Source organism: Ciconia boyciana, chromosome 11, assembly GCF_034638445.1.
Source record: "Ciconia boyciana chromosome 11, ASM3463844v1, whole genome shotgun sequence".
Classification (NCBI taxonomy): Eukaryota; Metazoa; Chordata; class Aves; order Ciconiiformes; family Ciconiidae; genus Ciconia; species Ciconia boyciana.
This window is the reverse complement of record NC_132944.1, coordinates 19,405,523-19,418,575: the sequence shown is the minus strand read 5'-3', so window position 1 is coordinate 19,418,575 and position 13,053 is coordinate 19,405,523. Positions and strand designations below refer to the sequence as shown.

Below are 13,053 nucleotides of genomic sequence, written 5' to 3'. Positions count from 1 at the left end.
ATGGCACCGTGCTCTGGGCCCAAACGCTGCCTGCTCTCCTCCATCAAGCTGACTTCCTTGGCTTTATCATCCGAAGGCAGGGAGAGGGGTAGATGTCACTGAACAGCTGCTCCCCTTCCCTCACGAATTCCTTGCATCCCAGGGAAGGTTATCCCTGTCTGATCTCCAGAAGGTCTTTCTAAGAGTATATGCTGCAGTTCTGCTTTCAGTGAAATGCCCTCATTCTGACTATAGTGTTACACGCTCTAGGAAAAACACCTTTTTGCAAGAAAGGGTTCTACCAATACTTAATGCTCGCAGCACCTCTCTGAACCTCGCTCCTCAGTTCATCGAGCAGCCAGAGAACGAGAGCTGTACATGGCAGGTGAAGCTCTGCTCTTCCCATTTTCTGCTGTGATGCCTTTCCAGAGCCTGAACTTTCAGGCAGGGGTGTTACCCCCAAACTGTAGCTGTGGTAACGTTAGCACTGTGATGGGAAGCTGACATGCAAGGAGCTGTGTGACTTCCCCTTCTCCGCTTGTGCAGCCAGCTCAGGACTGCATTTCGGACTTCTCAAACTTGGCCGTATTGATCAGACTAGTTAAATGGCAGGCTTGGAATTAGATCGAGATTGCAAATAGGTTTCCCGCTGTGCATCTCCCCCCACCCTCGCCTTCCAGTCTCGCTGAGGTCCTTCTTGCTGTGGGAGATTCTGTCTTTCTAGCTGTTCTCCTGGTCTCTTGGGGAGCAGCTGCAGTGCGCCACTGCTATTCTTAGCTGTGAAGACAGCATGCAAGTACCTGGCCCAGCAGAGCTGGAGCTGGTGCACTGCTATCTGCCCAGCAGATCTCAGATAAATTATCCAGAAGATCTTGGTAGTGTGTAATTGAGTAGCTGTGCCACAGGCTGTGCTTCCAGCTATGTACACTCTGCTGTGCAGCGGGGCACAGTAATTGCTTGCTCCCCGGAAGTCAAGAGCTCTGTGTTCATCTCAAGTGATTGTGCGCTCTTCTCTGAGATTTTGGAGGGACTCCTCAGATTCACCTCTCAGATTTCATGCTTCTTCCTTTCCTGGTGGGAGGTTGCATACATCAAACAATTGTCCTCCCTTGGCTATTTTTCCTGTCCTAAAGATGTTTTGCCACCTGGTTTCTGGCGCAGTCCATTCTTCTAACACAAGAATGAAAAGATCTTCAGATGCTGGGGGGGAGTGGGTGCCCCGGGGTCGTCTTGAGCAGTGACTGGCTCTGTTCAAATCTGGTGTTAATGCCTCAGGAGTGATCTGCTTTCTAATGGCTGCCGGAGCAAGGATCTCTAAGTCTTCCTCAGCACTAACCAAGCCACAACCTTGATTCTCTGTCAGGCCTTGCCGCTGCCCTGGGATGTGCTAACAGCTACAACAAGCAACAAGGGAGATGCCCCTTGTACAGCACGGCGTCTGCATCTGTGAGGGATTCGGGGCAGGACGTGCTGTTGCATCTCGCTAATGGGTTTCACAGTTCTGCATGGCCATCTGCTTCTTGCTGGCTCTGTCCTGTCCGGCTCCCGGTGCGTTCCTGCTGCGTTGTCGGCCCCAGCCAGCTTGGCTCTCCCCTCGCTTTCAAAGGAAAGGCTTGGCCTGGGGCCCAGACAGAGCTGCATGTTGCACCCTGGTCCCCGAGTGTCAAAGCTGCTGGCACAGGCGCTGCTGGCAGTCAGCCCAGCGGGTCCCTGGCACCAGCATTAGTGAAAGGCATGTGGCTGAATGACCTGACTGATCGCGCCATCTCCCTCTCTCTCTGCCCCAGATCAGCGGACCATTCTCTGCCCGGATCTTCCGTTTCCACAGACTTTGGCAGCTGGCAGATGGTGACAGGGTGTGGCAGTATTCGGGAGCAGGCAATCCTGAGCGCAGACGCCTCTCTCCCTTGCAGCTTCCCGGATGAGTTCCCTAGCACTTGCCTGTAAGTGTCTGAAATGCAGGATCTCTCCTTGGGTCTCTCGGCTGGCTGCGAGCACTGGAACTTTATCATCCCAGCACTTTTGAAGATGCCTGGTAGCCCATAACAAGCTGTCCCATCTTCCCTGCCTTGATGCTTTCCATCCTCAAATTAAGTCACTGAGTGCTCTTTGCTTATGCTGAACTCAGAAAGAAATGGGCATTTTCTCTGCCTAATGATGGGGGGATGCTTTGCTTTCTGTAGTAAGAAGAGGTTTTTCTCTCTTCTCTGAAGATGCTGAATTTGGGCATAATTGAGTGCGTTTGAGGATGCATGCTTGTCAGGACAGGACTGCTAACCCAGATTTTCTTGCTTTTGGATCTTGCTGGTCTCCATCTCCCTGCTGGGTTCAGATTCTTGCTGCAGTAAGAGAGGGGTTTTCCTTCTGTCACCCTGATTTTTTTGTCTGACCACGCGCAGCATCATTTGCAGGTGCTGCGTCTGGCCAGTGCAGAGCAGCAGAGACCCTGCATCCTGCCATGTAAAATGGCTGGGAGGCAAATGTTCTTCCCCAAACAGAAAGCCTACCTCTGTGGAAGCTTGAAGGACAGGATAAGCGCTTTAATTGCTGTTAGAGGAGAACCTTGGCTTGTGCCTTCAGGCTGCAAAGTCTCCATCAAGAAACTGAAATGGCAGATCAGGGGGCTGCTGCCAGCTAGCCGTGCTGGAGCTGTGCTGCCAAACACTTGCAGTCCCTTACCGAGGTCTGAGTATGTGCTTTGGAGACAGAGGACAAGCGACGTGAAAACCAATGTCTCCTGTGAGACAGGCTAGCTGCCCTGGCTCGCCTTCTCATGTGGCTGCATGCTGTGCTGCTGAGCAGAGCGGCCGCTCCCAAGTTCTGATTAAGGTACAAGAGCCATGAATTGGCAGAGCAAAGAATTGCAAGGGACGTTGGACATGGCCTGGCTGGGATTTGCTCTCCTCCTTTCACAAGGACACGCTGTGCTGCTTTTGTAGCTGTTTGGAGATCGTTGAAGGAGTAGAAGGGACTGAAGAACCGGTGGCTGAAGTAGGGGCTGCTTTACTGTACCCTGAACCTGGCTGTGCCTGGTGGCTGCTGATCGCCAGCAAGTTGTTGCTGCCCTTCTTGGATCTAACATCAGAATAAGGGAATTCAGTAGAGAGAAATGCGATTTGAAGTTGAGCTCTGAGTCTGCCTGTGCTGAGACCGTAGGCTTATGTGGTTTGGAGTCCAGCTGCCTGGGACAGCCAGGTTCAAAGACAGGGGAACAGCGGTGGTGCTTCTCCCTTGGATGTGCAGCAGATGCTGTGAGCGCTTTGCCCTGTTCAGCTCTTCACTGAGGCTGTGGGGTGCTCGGGGGCTGGGGACCGCTCGACTGCAGGTGCTGGGACCAGGGGCTGTTTGGAAGGGATGAAGAGTTCCCAAGGATGTTGCATTGAGCTTGACCCAGGGCCTCCACTTTCCCTCTGCTCTGCATCAGCTCTGTTTGCTCAGGAGCCCATTGTGGTTTTATCCCAGTTTTTCGCACCCCAGCACAGTATGAGTTTTTGGAAAATTAAATTCCATTTAAGTTCCCACTTTACATCTCAGCTGGCAGCAGCTCGATGAAGGTACGCTTTTCACAGCCTACTTGTGCTTGTGTGGGGCTTGTCAGGGCTTACTTAGAGCTGGGGCTTTGACAGCCTCCTCTCATCCTGCACCCCAAGCTGCAGACAAGCGGGCAGGCTGTAGGAAGTGTGGCGGGGCAGAGCGCCTGGATTTGGCAAGGAAGCATGACCTGCCTCCCTGGGTGAACTGCCGGTCTGCAGGGCTTGGTGTCGGGCAGCGGCCAGCCGCTTGGCCCTGGGCCTTGGAGTGTCTCACTCCATGAAAGAAACCTAAAAATCTAAATACAAAATCTGCCCTGTAAAGAGGTGCGAGAGCCAGAAGACATGGGACCGAACTGCTGCACGCCCTCGCTTACCTCTGGGTGTGACATTTAAGATCACATACTCGGGTGCAAGTAAGTCCTGCTTTCATGTAGCTTATTTTTAATGCTAGCAGGTTTGCGAGTTCCACGTCCTAATTAGGTTGTCAAAAAGCATCTCTTTAATGTGTTTAGATATGTTGCCTTTTTCCTTTGCCCTCTGGCTCTTCTTTATTATCAGAGACTGTAAACAGCGGCCCGGTTGGCTGCCTCGGCATCGCTTGCTGTTTATAGGCCTCCCACCATATCCTCTTGCTGCTGTTTCCGGACCGAAGCTGTTGGCTGTGGGTGGTTAACACTTCCATTCAAATGAGCTGTGCCAATTTATAGCCAGCCCAGGCGCTGGAGAGATTAAAGAGAATTTTTTATGGGGAAACTTCGCACTGTGCCCTTGGAGTGACCTTTGAGGAATGCCTTATTCTCTCTGGGAAGCACCGGCACGTCGCAGAGGTGCCGCAGCAAGGACCATTTCAGGCCGGAGCGCGTGGAACAGCTGCCTCTGAACTCTAGCCGTGCTTTTCCTTGCTCCCTCAGCTGAAATTATTGCCTTCCCTCTGCTCTCTTCCCCCCACCCCTAACCAGGTGCGTGGATCAGCTGGAGAGGAGAGCAGGTCCTGGGGGAAGCCATGCCCTACTCTGCACGCAGCCCTCCTGCTTGCAGAGAGCAGCCGTGCCGGGGAGCAGAAGTAAAACACCGCTCAGCTCTCCTCTTTCCACGGCTGGAGCGCTCCTTGGGGCTTTTGGCACCTTATGTGTCCCCTCTCATCACCCCCCTTCCCCAAAGCGCTCTGTGCTGGCACAAGCGTGAGAGGCTGGGGCCCGTGGAAGCGAGGGACGGTTACAAATAGGTTGGAAGCGACCGTCCAGGCACGGCACATGTGGACAGGCTCCATCTGGGAACGCTGTACGAGGAGGGGAGGGAGCTGGTGCAGGGGCTGACGGCAAAAGCGGCGCTTTCTGTATGAACTGCGGCCTCGTAAGCACCGTGGTGCTGGGAGAAACGGGGTGCGGGGGGTGAAGGAGGAGGCCCAGGGGAGAGCAGGAGGCTGGGGCTGCAGGAGGCCCCGTGGGAGAGGGTTGGGTTGGGTTGACAAAGAGGCAGTGGCACCGGCTGCTGTCGCCAGAGCCTTTTGGGCTCCGCTGCCTTGGCCGCTGGAGCCAGCTGAGCACTGTGGCCCTGCTGGCACCATGGACGGAGCCCCAGCCCTGCGGCCAGCCTCCTGCCCCACTTCAGGAGCGAGAGCTGGGCTGGGGAGAGGGATGGCCGCGGTCGCTGACCTCCCCCTTCTCTCTCCTAGGCTGGTGTCGTCGAGCGACCGTGAGTCCCGGCTGGAAGAAGTGCGTTCCGCCTTTCTGGCCTGCTACAGCCGGACCATCGGGCTGAAGGCTGTGCCCCCCAGCCCCTCGGGGGCCATCGGCGGCCTCCTCGAGCAGTTCGTGCGGGGCGTGGGACTGAGAGGCAGCAGCACGCTCTGAGTGCGGCGTTCCCCGACGGCTGGCTGGAGACCCGGGACCTGGAGGGTCCTCCCGGCCGAGCCCCGGGACCCCCCTTCCCGGTGCGGGCACCTGCAGCACCCAGCGGCCTGGGGCTGGGGGAGCGCGGGGGGCTCCGGCCGGTCTCTGCAGTAAAGACACCCGAGCCGTGCCCGCTCCTGCCTCCTCTCTGGGCTGCGGGCGGGGACCGGGGGGCGGCGGGGCCGAGCCGGGGGGCGGCGGCGGAGGAGCCGGGCGGCGGGAGCCGCTCCGCCGGGGGCGCCGCTCGCTATAAATAGCCCGGCCCACGCTCCGGGAGCGGCGGCACCGAAATAGCACCGAGCCGGGGCTGAGCCGGGACCGGGAGGGAGCCCCCCCCGGCGGGGCGGGAGTCGGGGCTGAGCCTCCGCCGCACCGGGCTGGGGAGCGGAGTTGAGTCCGCAGCCCCGGACGGGAGGTCCCGGTGGGGCTGAGCCCGAACCGAGCCGGGGCTGGGCCGCGCCGGGCCGGGCCGCGGTCCCGGGGCTGAGCACCCGCCGGTCCCCGGGGCCGAGCCGTCGCGGGTCGGGCCAGTCCCCGGGGCCGAGCCCCCCGCCGGGGCCCGGGGCGGTGCTGCCGGCGGGGCCGGGGCCGCCGTGCCCGTGCCCGTGCCGTGCCGTGCCGTGCCGTGCCCGCCCCCGGGCGCGCCCGCCTCGGCGGCGCGGGAGGAGGCGGTGCGGAGCAGCGAAGCGCCCGGACGGGGATGGCGTCTCCGGGAGCGCTGGAGCCGGCGGCCGGCAGCGTGCCGGGCACCAAGGTGGAGCTCACCGTGTCCTGCCGGTGAGCCGGGAGCGGGGCGGGGGAGCGGGCGGGGGCTGGCGCCCGGACACGGGTGGGTGCGAAACGCAGAGGGACGCGCTGCGGAGTGCCCCGCTCGGCCCCGGCGGGGTGGGCTGCGGGTCCCCCTCGCTCCCCAGGTACCCCTCGGTGCCACGGCTGTGCCCAACGCCCCTCTGCCCGGCTGCCGCCCGTGGGGAGAGGTCCCGCGTCCCTCCGCGGGGTCCCGGGGGATGCTGGCACCGGGCACGGCTCCGCGGCGCGGCTGCTTGGGGGACCCGCTGCCCCTACCCGGGGCTGGGGCTGGGGCGATGCTGGCGGGGTGCAGGCTGCCCGGCTCTGCCCGGCTCCCTGAGCCCCGTGGGAGGCGGCAGGGCCGCGAGTGGGGCAGCGTGTGGCCCGTGGCGGGACGGGGGCTGCGGGAGAGGTGCTGCTCGGTGCCTCCGTCTCCCGGCCGGGTCTAGCGGGGCGAGCGGCGGCTGCTGAGCCGGTCTGTCGGTGGCTAAATATAGCCCGGCAGAGGCACTGCTGCCCTCCTTGCCCGCGGCCGGGGGGTCCTGCCCGCAGGGACCGGCACCAGCGGCCGCCCGGGCAGCGGCATCCCCCGTGCCGGGGGGTCAGGGCCTGCGGCCGGCCCCGCGAAGCCCCCTGCCCGGCTGGGCAGCTCTGGCACGGCCCCCAGCTCTGCAAACTCCAGTCTGGGCCAGGGGCTGCCGTGCCCCCTCCCTGCGGCCGAGCCCCTGCCCTCCCTTGCCAGCCCCTCTGGGCGGTGGGCAGAGGGGCTGCGGGGCCGTGGGGCCTGGCATTCTCCGGGCAGGGGCCGGGGTTCGCTCCTGGAGACGGCCCAGGGCAGGGACAGGGACAGGCTTTGCCTTCGCAGCCCCCCAAGAGCTCAGCCCCATCCAGGGCTGCTGGGGGAGCCCTGAGGGTCTCTCCCCTGTGCCCCCAGACCTGTGCGCGGGGGCCAGGGGAGCTGGCTGAGCCCCACAGCCCTCGGCCGTGCCCCAGCCCACCCTGGGCAGCCACCCCGGGGGTGCGGGAAGGATCCCCGCAGAGCTGGTTGCAGCCCCCGGCACTTCCCGGTGTCACACCGTGCGAAGGACAAGGATCAATCGCTCTGCTGGAGGCTGCGTCGGGGGCGCAGAGCTGGTCCCCGCTACCTGCCCAGCCCCTGCTCTAAGAGTCTCCTTTCTTCTCACTTCTGTGCCCCGCCATTAGCCATGCTCCCGCTGCCAGCCGGCGCCAGCGGCACGGGGGAAGGTTTCATCCTCTAAATGGGTTCCCTGTCATGTTCAATCATTGTCAGCGCTGGAGACGCTGCTCCCCGCTCGCCCCGCTGGCCGGCCAAACCTTGCGGTGGGAGCCGGCGCATCCCCCCAGGGTGCTGGGGCTCTTGGCCCCGGGTGCTGGCATGGCCTTGCCGTGTGGTGCCGTCCCCTGATCAGGGGAAGGACATGGGGACCTGCTGCGGAGCCGGGTGGGTGGCACCCAGGGTGGCTCACGCTTGGCTCTGTCCCCCCAGGAACCTGCTGGACATGGACACCTTCTCCAAATCTGACCCAGGTGGGTGGTGGGACCGGGCAGGGGGCATGGCACGGGCATGGCATAGCACGGCACGGCAGCCTGGCTCTGCCCCTCTCTCCACAGTGGTGGTCCTCTTCGTGCAGGGCTCAGGGAGCAGTGAGTGGAAGGAGGTGAGCGCGGCCCCTCTCGCCAGGTCCCTGGGGAGGCTCCCAGCACCGTGCCGGGGGTGCTGCCGCCCCCAGTGCCCCCGTTCCTGGCTAATCCCTGCCTGGGTTAAATGGGCCCATATGGCCACCCGCGTCCACGCTAATGATCCCTCCGCGTCCACGCTAATGATCCGGCCCCGCTGGCAGCGCTAATCCCCCTGCCAGGATTAGTGCCGGGGTGGCTGTGATGGGGAGAGGTCCTGGGGGGGGCCACCCTCACCCCTCTCCCTGCAGTTCGGGCGCACTGAGGTGATTGACAACACCCTGAACCCCGACTTCGTCCGCAAGTTCGTCCTCGACTACTACTTCGAGGAGAAGCAAAATCTCCGCTTCGATGTGTGAGTGGGGTGGCCAGGGAAGGGCTCGGCCCCAGCTCGGGGTGGAACAAAGCACCAAGTCGGTAATAAATAAGGATAATAAATAACAATAATAAATAAGGATACGGCAGCCAAAAGCAGACGGGTGGGGGAAGCGGGGCTACGTGCCAGGGCACCCCCACGGGCACCGGCTCAGGGCTCTGCTCTCCCATCACCAGCTACAACGTGGACTCCAAGAGCTGCTCCATTTTAAAGCAGGTGAGCACAGCCCGTGCCGGGGGGACGCACGGTGACGTGCCAGGGGGACGCACGGTGACGCCCCGGTGTGACGCCGTGGTGGGGTGCCCCAAGGCCGTGCCCTGTGCGGGTGCTGTCGGGGGGCTGTTGGCCATGCCCTCAGCCTTGGGGGGCTCTAACCCGCTCTCCATCTCTCCGTGCCCCATGGGGACCCGCAGAAGGTGGGTACCTGCCACGCACCAGCCCCTCCTCTGCCCTGAGAACCCGGCCCTCGTGGGGGTGCCTGGTGGGGCAGGATGGGGCCAGGACACACCACAGGGGTGGCTTTTGGGGTGCAGGATGGGTGTAGGGTGGCCTGAGAGGTGCAGGATGGGTCCAGGGCACGTGGGGTGGTTCTGAGGGGGCACAGGGTGGGTCCAGGGCTGTGGGCTGGCCCTGGGGGCACAGGATGACTCCAGGGCACGTGGAGTGGGTACCTGGGGTGGTCCTGGGGGTGCAGGATGGGTCCTGGGCTGGGGGGTGGCTCTTGGGGCACAGGGTGGGTTCAGGCTACTTGGGGTGGTCCTGGGACAGGCTGGCTGCAGGTCCCACGGGCACATTGGGAGGGCAAGGGGTGAGGGGGGTGGGGGGGCTGGGGCAGGAGCCCCCGGGGTCTCACTGCGCTGTGCTCGGGGCGCAGGACTTCCTGGGGCAAGCGTTCGTGGCGCTGGGGGAGGTGATCGGGTCCCAGCGGGGCCGCCTGGAGAGAGCCCTCACGTGAGTCACGGCCCGTGGTGGGGCGAGGGGGGGGTCCCACATCGTGTCCCCAGCCAACCGCCCCACGGGACCCCTCCCTGCATGTCTGCTGCTGGGGACACTGGCCACGCTGCCGAGTGCCAGCCGTGGGGCATGAACCCCAACCCCGACCCCACCTCCTGCCCCTGTCCCGTCCTCCTTGTCCCCAAGCTGACTGAGTGCCTCTGGTCCCAGGGGGGTCCCAGGGAAGCGGTGCGGGACCATCCTGCTGCTGGCCGAGGAGCTGAGCAACTGCCGGGTGAGCGTGGGTGTCCCAGCAGCGGCGAGGAAGGGGCTGCACGGCCCCCCTGGCACAGGCGGCTGTTGGGGCCGGGGGTGAGGAGGTGGCCGGCGGTGACGGTCCCTGTCCCCAGGACATCGTCACGATGCAGCTGTGTGCCAACAAGCTGGACAAGAAGGACTTCTTCGGAAAATCCGACCCCTTCCTCGTCTTCTACCGCAGCAACGAGGATGGCACGTGAGCACAGGGGCCTGGTGGAGCGGGCAGGGTGCCGGTGTCACCGTACAGAGTGCCCCGACCCTGCCCTGTCCCCACAGCTTCACCATCTGCCATAAGACGGAGGTGGTGAAGAACACGCTCAACCCGGTGTGGCAGCCCTTCACCATCCCCGTGCGCGCCCTCTGCAACGGCGACTACGACCGGTATGGGGATGGGGACAGGGGCAGCCGTGGGGCCAGGGCAGGATATGAGCATCTCCTTCACGGGTTTGGCCCCGCAGCGGCAGGCAGCTCAGAACTGGGTCCTTATTTGTTTTGTGGTTTTTTTTTTTCTCTTTTGCAACCCAAATTACATAAAGGCATCCCCCTCCTTCCCAGGGCCCCCGCTGTGACCCAAATTTCCCGCTTCCCTCCCGGCAGAGATGCAGGCCAGGCAGGCGGGACGGCTCTGCCGGCGGCTGGCAGGCAGGGTGCTCACTGCCGAGGTGCTGCGGGGCTGGGTGTCCCCAAACCGGGGGGGACTGGGGAGACCGTGCCAGCCAGGCTGGCGGCTCACCCTCTGCCCACCTTCGCTTTCAGGACGGTGAAGATAGACGTGTACGACTGGGACCGGGACGGGAGGTGAGGCCATGCCCGTGGGGTGGCAGGGGACACTGGGGTGCCACCGCCGCTTCCTGGGGTGCCCCTTCACCGGGGTGCCCGGCTGTGCCGACCCTGCACTCCTCCCGCAGCCATGACTTCATCGGGGAGTTTGCCACCAGCTACCGGGAGCTCTCCCGAGCGCAGAGCCAGTTCACAGTGTACGAGGTAGGGCGGGGGGCCGGGGCGGGGGGCCGGGGAGCACCCCACGCCAGGGCTGACCCACCCCTGCACCCACAGGTGCTGAACCCCAGGAAGAAATGCAAGAAGAAGAAATATGTGAACTCCGGCACCGTGAGTGGGGCTGGGGTGCTCCTAGGGCACCTGAGGGGGGGGCGGGTCTGGGTCTGACCCCCCCCATGCCCGCAGGTGACACTGCTCTCCTTCTCCGTCGAGTCTGAGTTCACCTTCGTTGACTACATTCGGGGCGGGTGAGTGGGGGGCCGGGTGCCCCCCAGCTCCCCGAGACTCCCCACAGGCGAGGGTCTCGGGGCGAGGACGGCGGTGACGGCGCAGGTGCAGCCTTGGGGTGACGAGGGGGCGGTGGGGCTGGGGAGGGGGTGCAGGATGGCAGCCCCGGGCTGTGGGGTGCTGACTGGGGAAGGGGGGGCCCAGGTGATGGGTCCTGGGGGGATTAGACACCACACCGTGGGGCTGGAAGACAGCGTCCCTGTGCCGTGGGGCCGGCAGCCTCCCTCACTCTCCCCCCAAGGACGCAGCTGAATTTCACCGTTGCCATTGACTTCACGGCCTCCAACGGTGAGCGCGGTTGGCCTGTGGGGGGTCCCCATCGGCACGGCCGTGGGGCGGGTGCCGATGGGCACCAACGGGCGCTGTGCCGCAGGGATGCCGTCGCAGCCCACCTCGCTGCACTACGCCAGCCCCTACCAGCTGAGCGCCTACGCCCTGGCGCTCAAGGCGGTGGGGGAGATCATCCAGGACTACGACAGCGACAAGCTCTTCCCCGCCTACGGCTTCGGTGCCAAACTCCCACCCGACGGCAAGATCTCCCACCAGTTCCCCCTGGTGCGCCCCGGGGTTGGGGGGAACACCGGGGTTGGGGTGCCCACAGCAGCTTGGCAGGGGGGGAAACACCCGCCCTGGCTGCATCCTGCCCCGGCATCCCGCAGCTGCGGGGGGGACACATCAGGAGCCGTGGTCCCCCTCCAAGCACCCGTCCCCGTCCCCCAGAACAACAACGCGGACAACCCCAGCTGTGCCGGCATTGAGGGCGTGCTGGAGTCCTACCTCCAGAGCCTGCGCACCGTCCAGCTCTACGGTCCCACCAACTTCGCCCCCGTCATCAACCAGGTGGCTGGGTGAGCGCCGGGGGACTCTGTCCCCTCTGCCGTCCCCAAATGCCGCCGATCCCACAGTGGGGCCGGCTGCCCCGCACCGGTGGGGCTGCTGGAGGGACCCCATCCTTTGTCCCCATAGCACGGCCGCCCAGGTGACCGACGGCTCGCAGTACCACGTTCTCCTCATCATCACCGACGGTGTCATCTCTGACATGCTGCAGACCAAGGAAGCCATCGTCACCGTGAGTGCACCCTCGTCGCCGTGAGTTCACCCCAAGCCGGGTGCTGCCCCGGCTGCCACCCTGCCTCTGCTCCACAGGCTTCCGCCTTGCCCATGTCCATCATCATCGTGGGAGTGGGTCCGGCTGAGTTTGAGGGTGAGTTGGGTCTTGGGGACGCCAGGGAAGCGGGACGGTGTTTCCGTCCCCGGTGGCCACCCCACTGAGGCTCAGTGACACCGGCTGTCATCCTCCAGCCATGGAGGAGCTGGACGGTGACGAGGTACGGGTGTCTTCCCGGGGACGCTACGCCGAGAGGGACATCGTACAGGTAACACCGGCACTGAGCCCCGTCCCACCACAGGCGAGAGACGCTCAGCCCCTCGCTGACCCCTGCAGCCACAGGGTTGTTTCCAACCAGGCTGCAAATTTCTTTCCCCTCGAAGTTTGTGCCATTTCGGGATTACGTGGACGACTCGGGAAACCAGGTGCTGAGCATGGCCCGCCTGGCCAAGGACGTGCTGGCTGAGATCCCCGAGCAGCTGCTCTCCTACATGAAGACCCGCGACATCAAGCCTCGCCGGACGGACCCCCAGTAGCTCCTCCACGGGCTGTGGGGCCAGCCGGCGGGGCGAGGACACGTGTCACCTTCCTTCTGCCGGTGGCCAGGGCTTAGCCATGGAGATGCGGCCCCGCAAGGGCGATAATCAGCTGCTGCGGCTGGCGAACGGGGCTGGGACCCCCCCCTCCATCTTCTGCCAGCGAGACCACGGGGCTGGACATCCCCGGCTGCCCGCTCCTCCTGCCCCCGGCCAGCAGCAATGCCCCGGCACAGCGGGGCTGGCTCGGACTGTGCTGTCCCTCAGGGCAGGGCCGGTGCCTGGGTACAGGCTGCTGGGGGGCCACGGCGTGTGTCCCCCCCCGGAGGGCAGCCTGGCTCCCTTCCCCGGGGGGGAGGCTGACCCCGGGGCCGGGCGCACGCCGGGGGTCCCAGCCCTGCCGGCTCCTCGGGGCCGGGGGCCTCACGCCGCTCCTGCCTGCACCCCATTCCTGCCTGCAGCCTGCTCCTGCCTGCACCCTGCCGGCTCAGCCCAGCGCCGGCACCCCGGTCCTCCGGCTCTGCTGCCCCACGGCCCGCCCCACAGCCCGCCCCGCAGCCGGGGGGTGCCACAGGGCTGAGCCCCGCAGCCGGGGGGTGCCGGG

At 64.2% G+C, this 13,053-nt stretch overlaps 2 protein-coding genes across 6 annotated transcripts in view; both read left to right on the top strand.

The window, feature by feature from the left end:
• The window catches only part of MTMR14 (myotubularin related protein 14), a 33,597-nt gene extending 28,063 nt beyond the window's left edge, over window positions 1-5,534 (top strand). For 3 of the 4 annotated variants that reach the window (XM_072876225.1, XM_072876228.1, XM_072876227.1), the window contains 2 exons: window positions 1,767-1,922; window positions 5,188-5,534. In XM_072876225.1, the coding sequence (XP_072732326.1) occupies window positions 1,767-1,922; window positions 5,188-5,365 (334 nt within the window). In that variant the 3' untranslated portion in view covers window positions 5,366-5,534. The remainder of the gene's footprint in view (window positions 1-1,766; window positions 1,923-5,187) is intronic. The other variant, XM_072876226.1, reaches the window with a different exon arrangement.
• Window positions 5,535-5,997: 463 nt separating this feature from the next.
• CPNE9 (copine family member 9) lies at window positions 5,998-12,968 on the top strand. 2 transcript variants are annotated; one of them, XM_072876152.1, is made up of 21 exons: window positions 5,998-6,181; window positions 7,701-7,741; window positions 7,826-7,872; window positions 8,143-8,246; window positions 8,444-8,483; window positions 8,681-8,683; window positions 9,142-9,218; window positions 9,432-9,495; window positions 9,611-9,714; window positions 9,795-9,899; window positions 10,275-10,316; window positions 10,427-10,502; window positions 10,575-10,628; window positions 10,704-10,765; window positions 11,047-11,093; window positions 11,179-11,360; window positions 11,526-11,653; window positions 11,772-11,874; window positions 11,952-12,009; window positions 12,108-12,181; window positions 12,297-12,968. In XM_072876152.1, the coding sequence occupies exons 1-21, from the start codon at window positions 6,105-6,107 to the stop codon at window positions 12,447-12,449; spliced, it is 1,641 nt and encodes a 546-aa protein (XP_072732253.1). In that variant the 5' UTR covers window positions 5,998-6,104; the 3' UTR covers window positions 12,450-12,968. The 2 variants fall into 2 exon arrangements, with proteins under 2 accessions (XP_072732253.1, XP_072732250.1); XM_072876149.1 differs by lacking the exon at window positions 8,681-8,683 and having other exon boundaries at window positions 10,427-10,628.
• Window positions 12,969-13,053: the final 85 nt, after the last annotated feature.

Excerpts from the sequence above, each read along its gene's own strand:
- CPNE9 (XM_072876149.1), top strand. The coding sequence starts at position 6,105 with ATGGCGTCTCCGGGAGCGCTGGAGCCGGCGGCCGGCAGCGTGCCGGGC. Across the intron at positions 8,247-8,443 it reads CAAAATCTCCGCTTCGATGT|CTACAACGTGGACTCCAAGA; the intron begins GTGAGTGGGGTG and ends TCCCATCACCAG. Across the intron at positions 10,317-10,426 it reads GACTGGGACCGGGACGGGAG|CCATGACTTCATCGGGGAGT; the intron begins GTGAGGCCATGC and ends CTCCTCCCGCAG.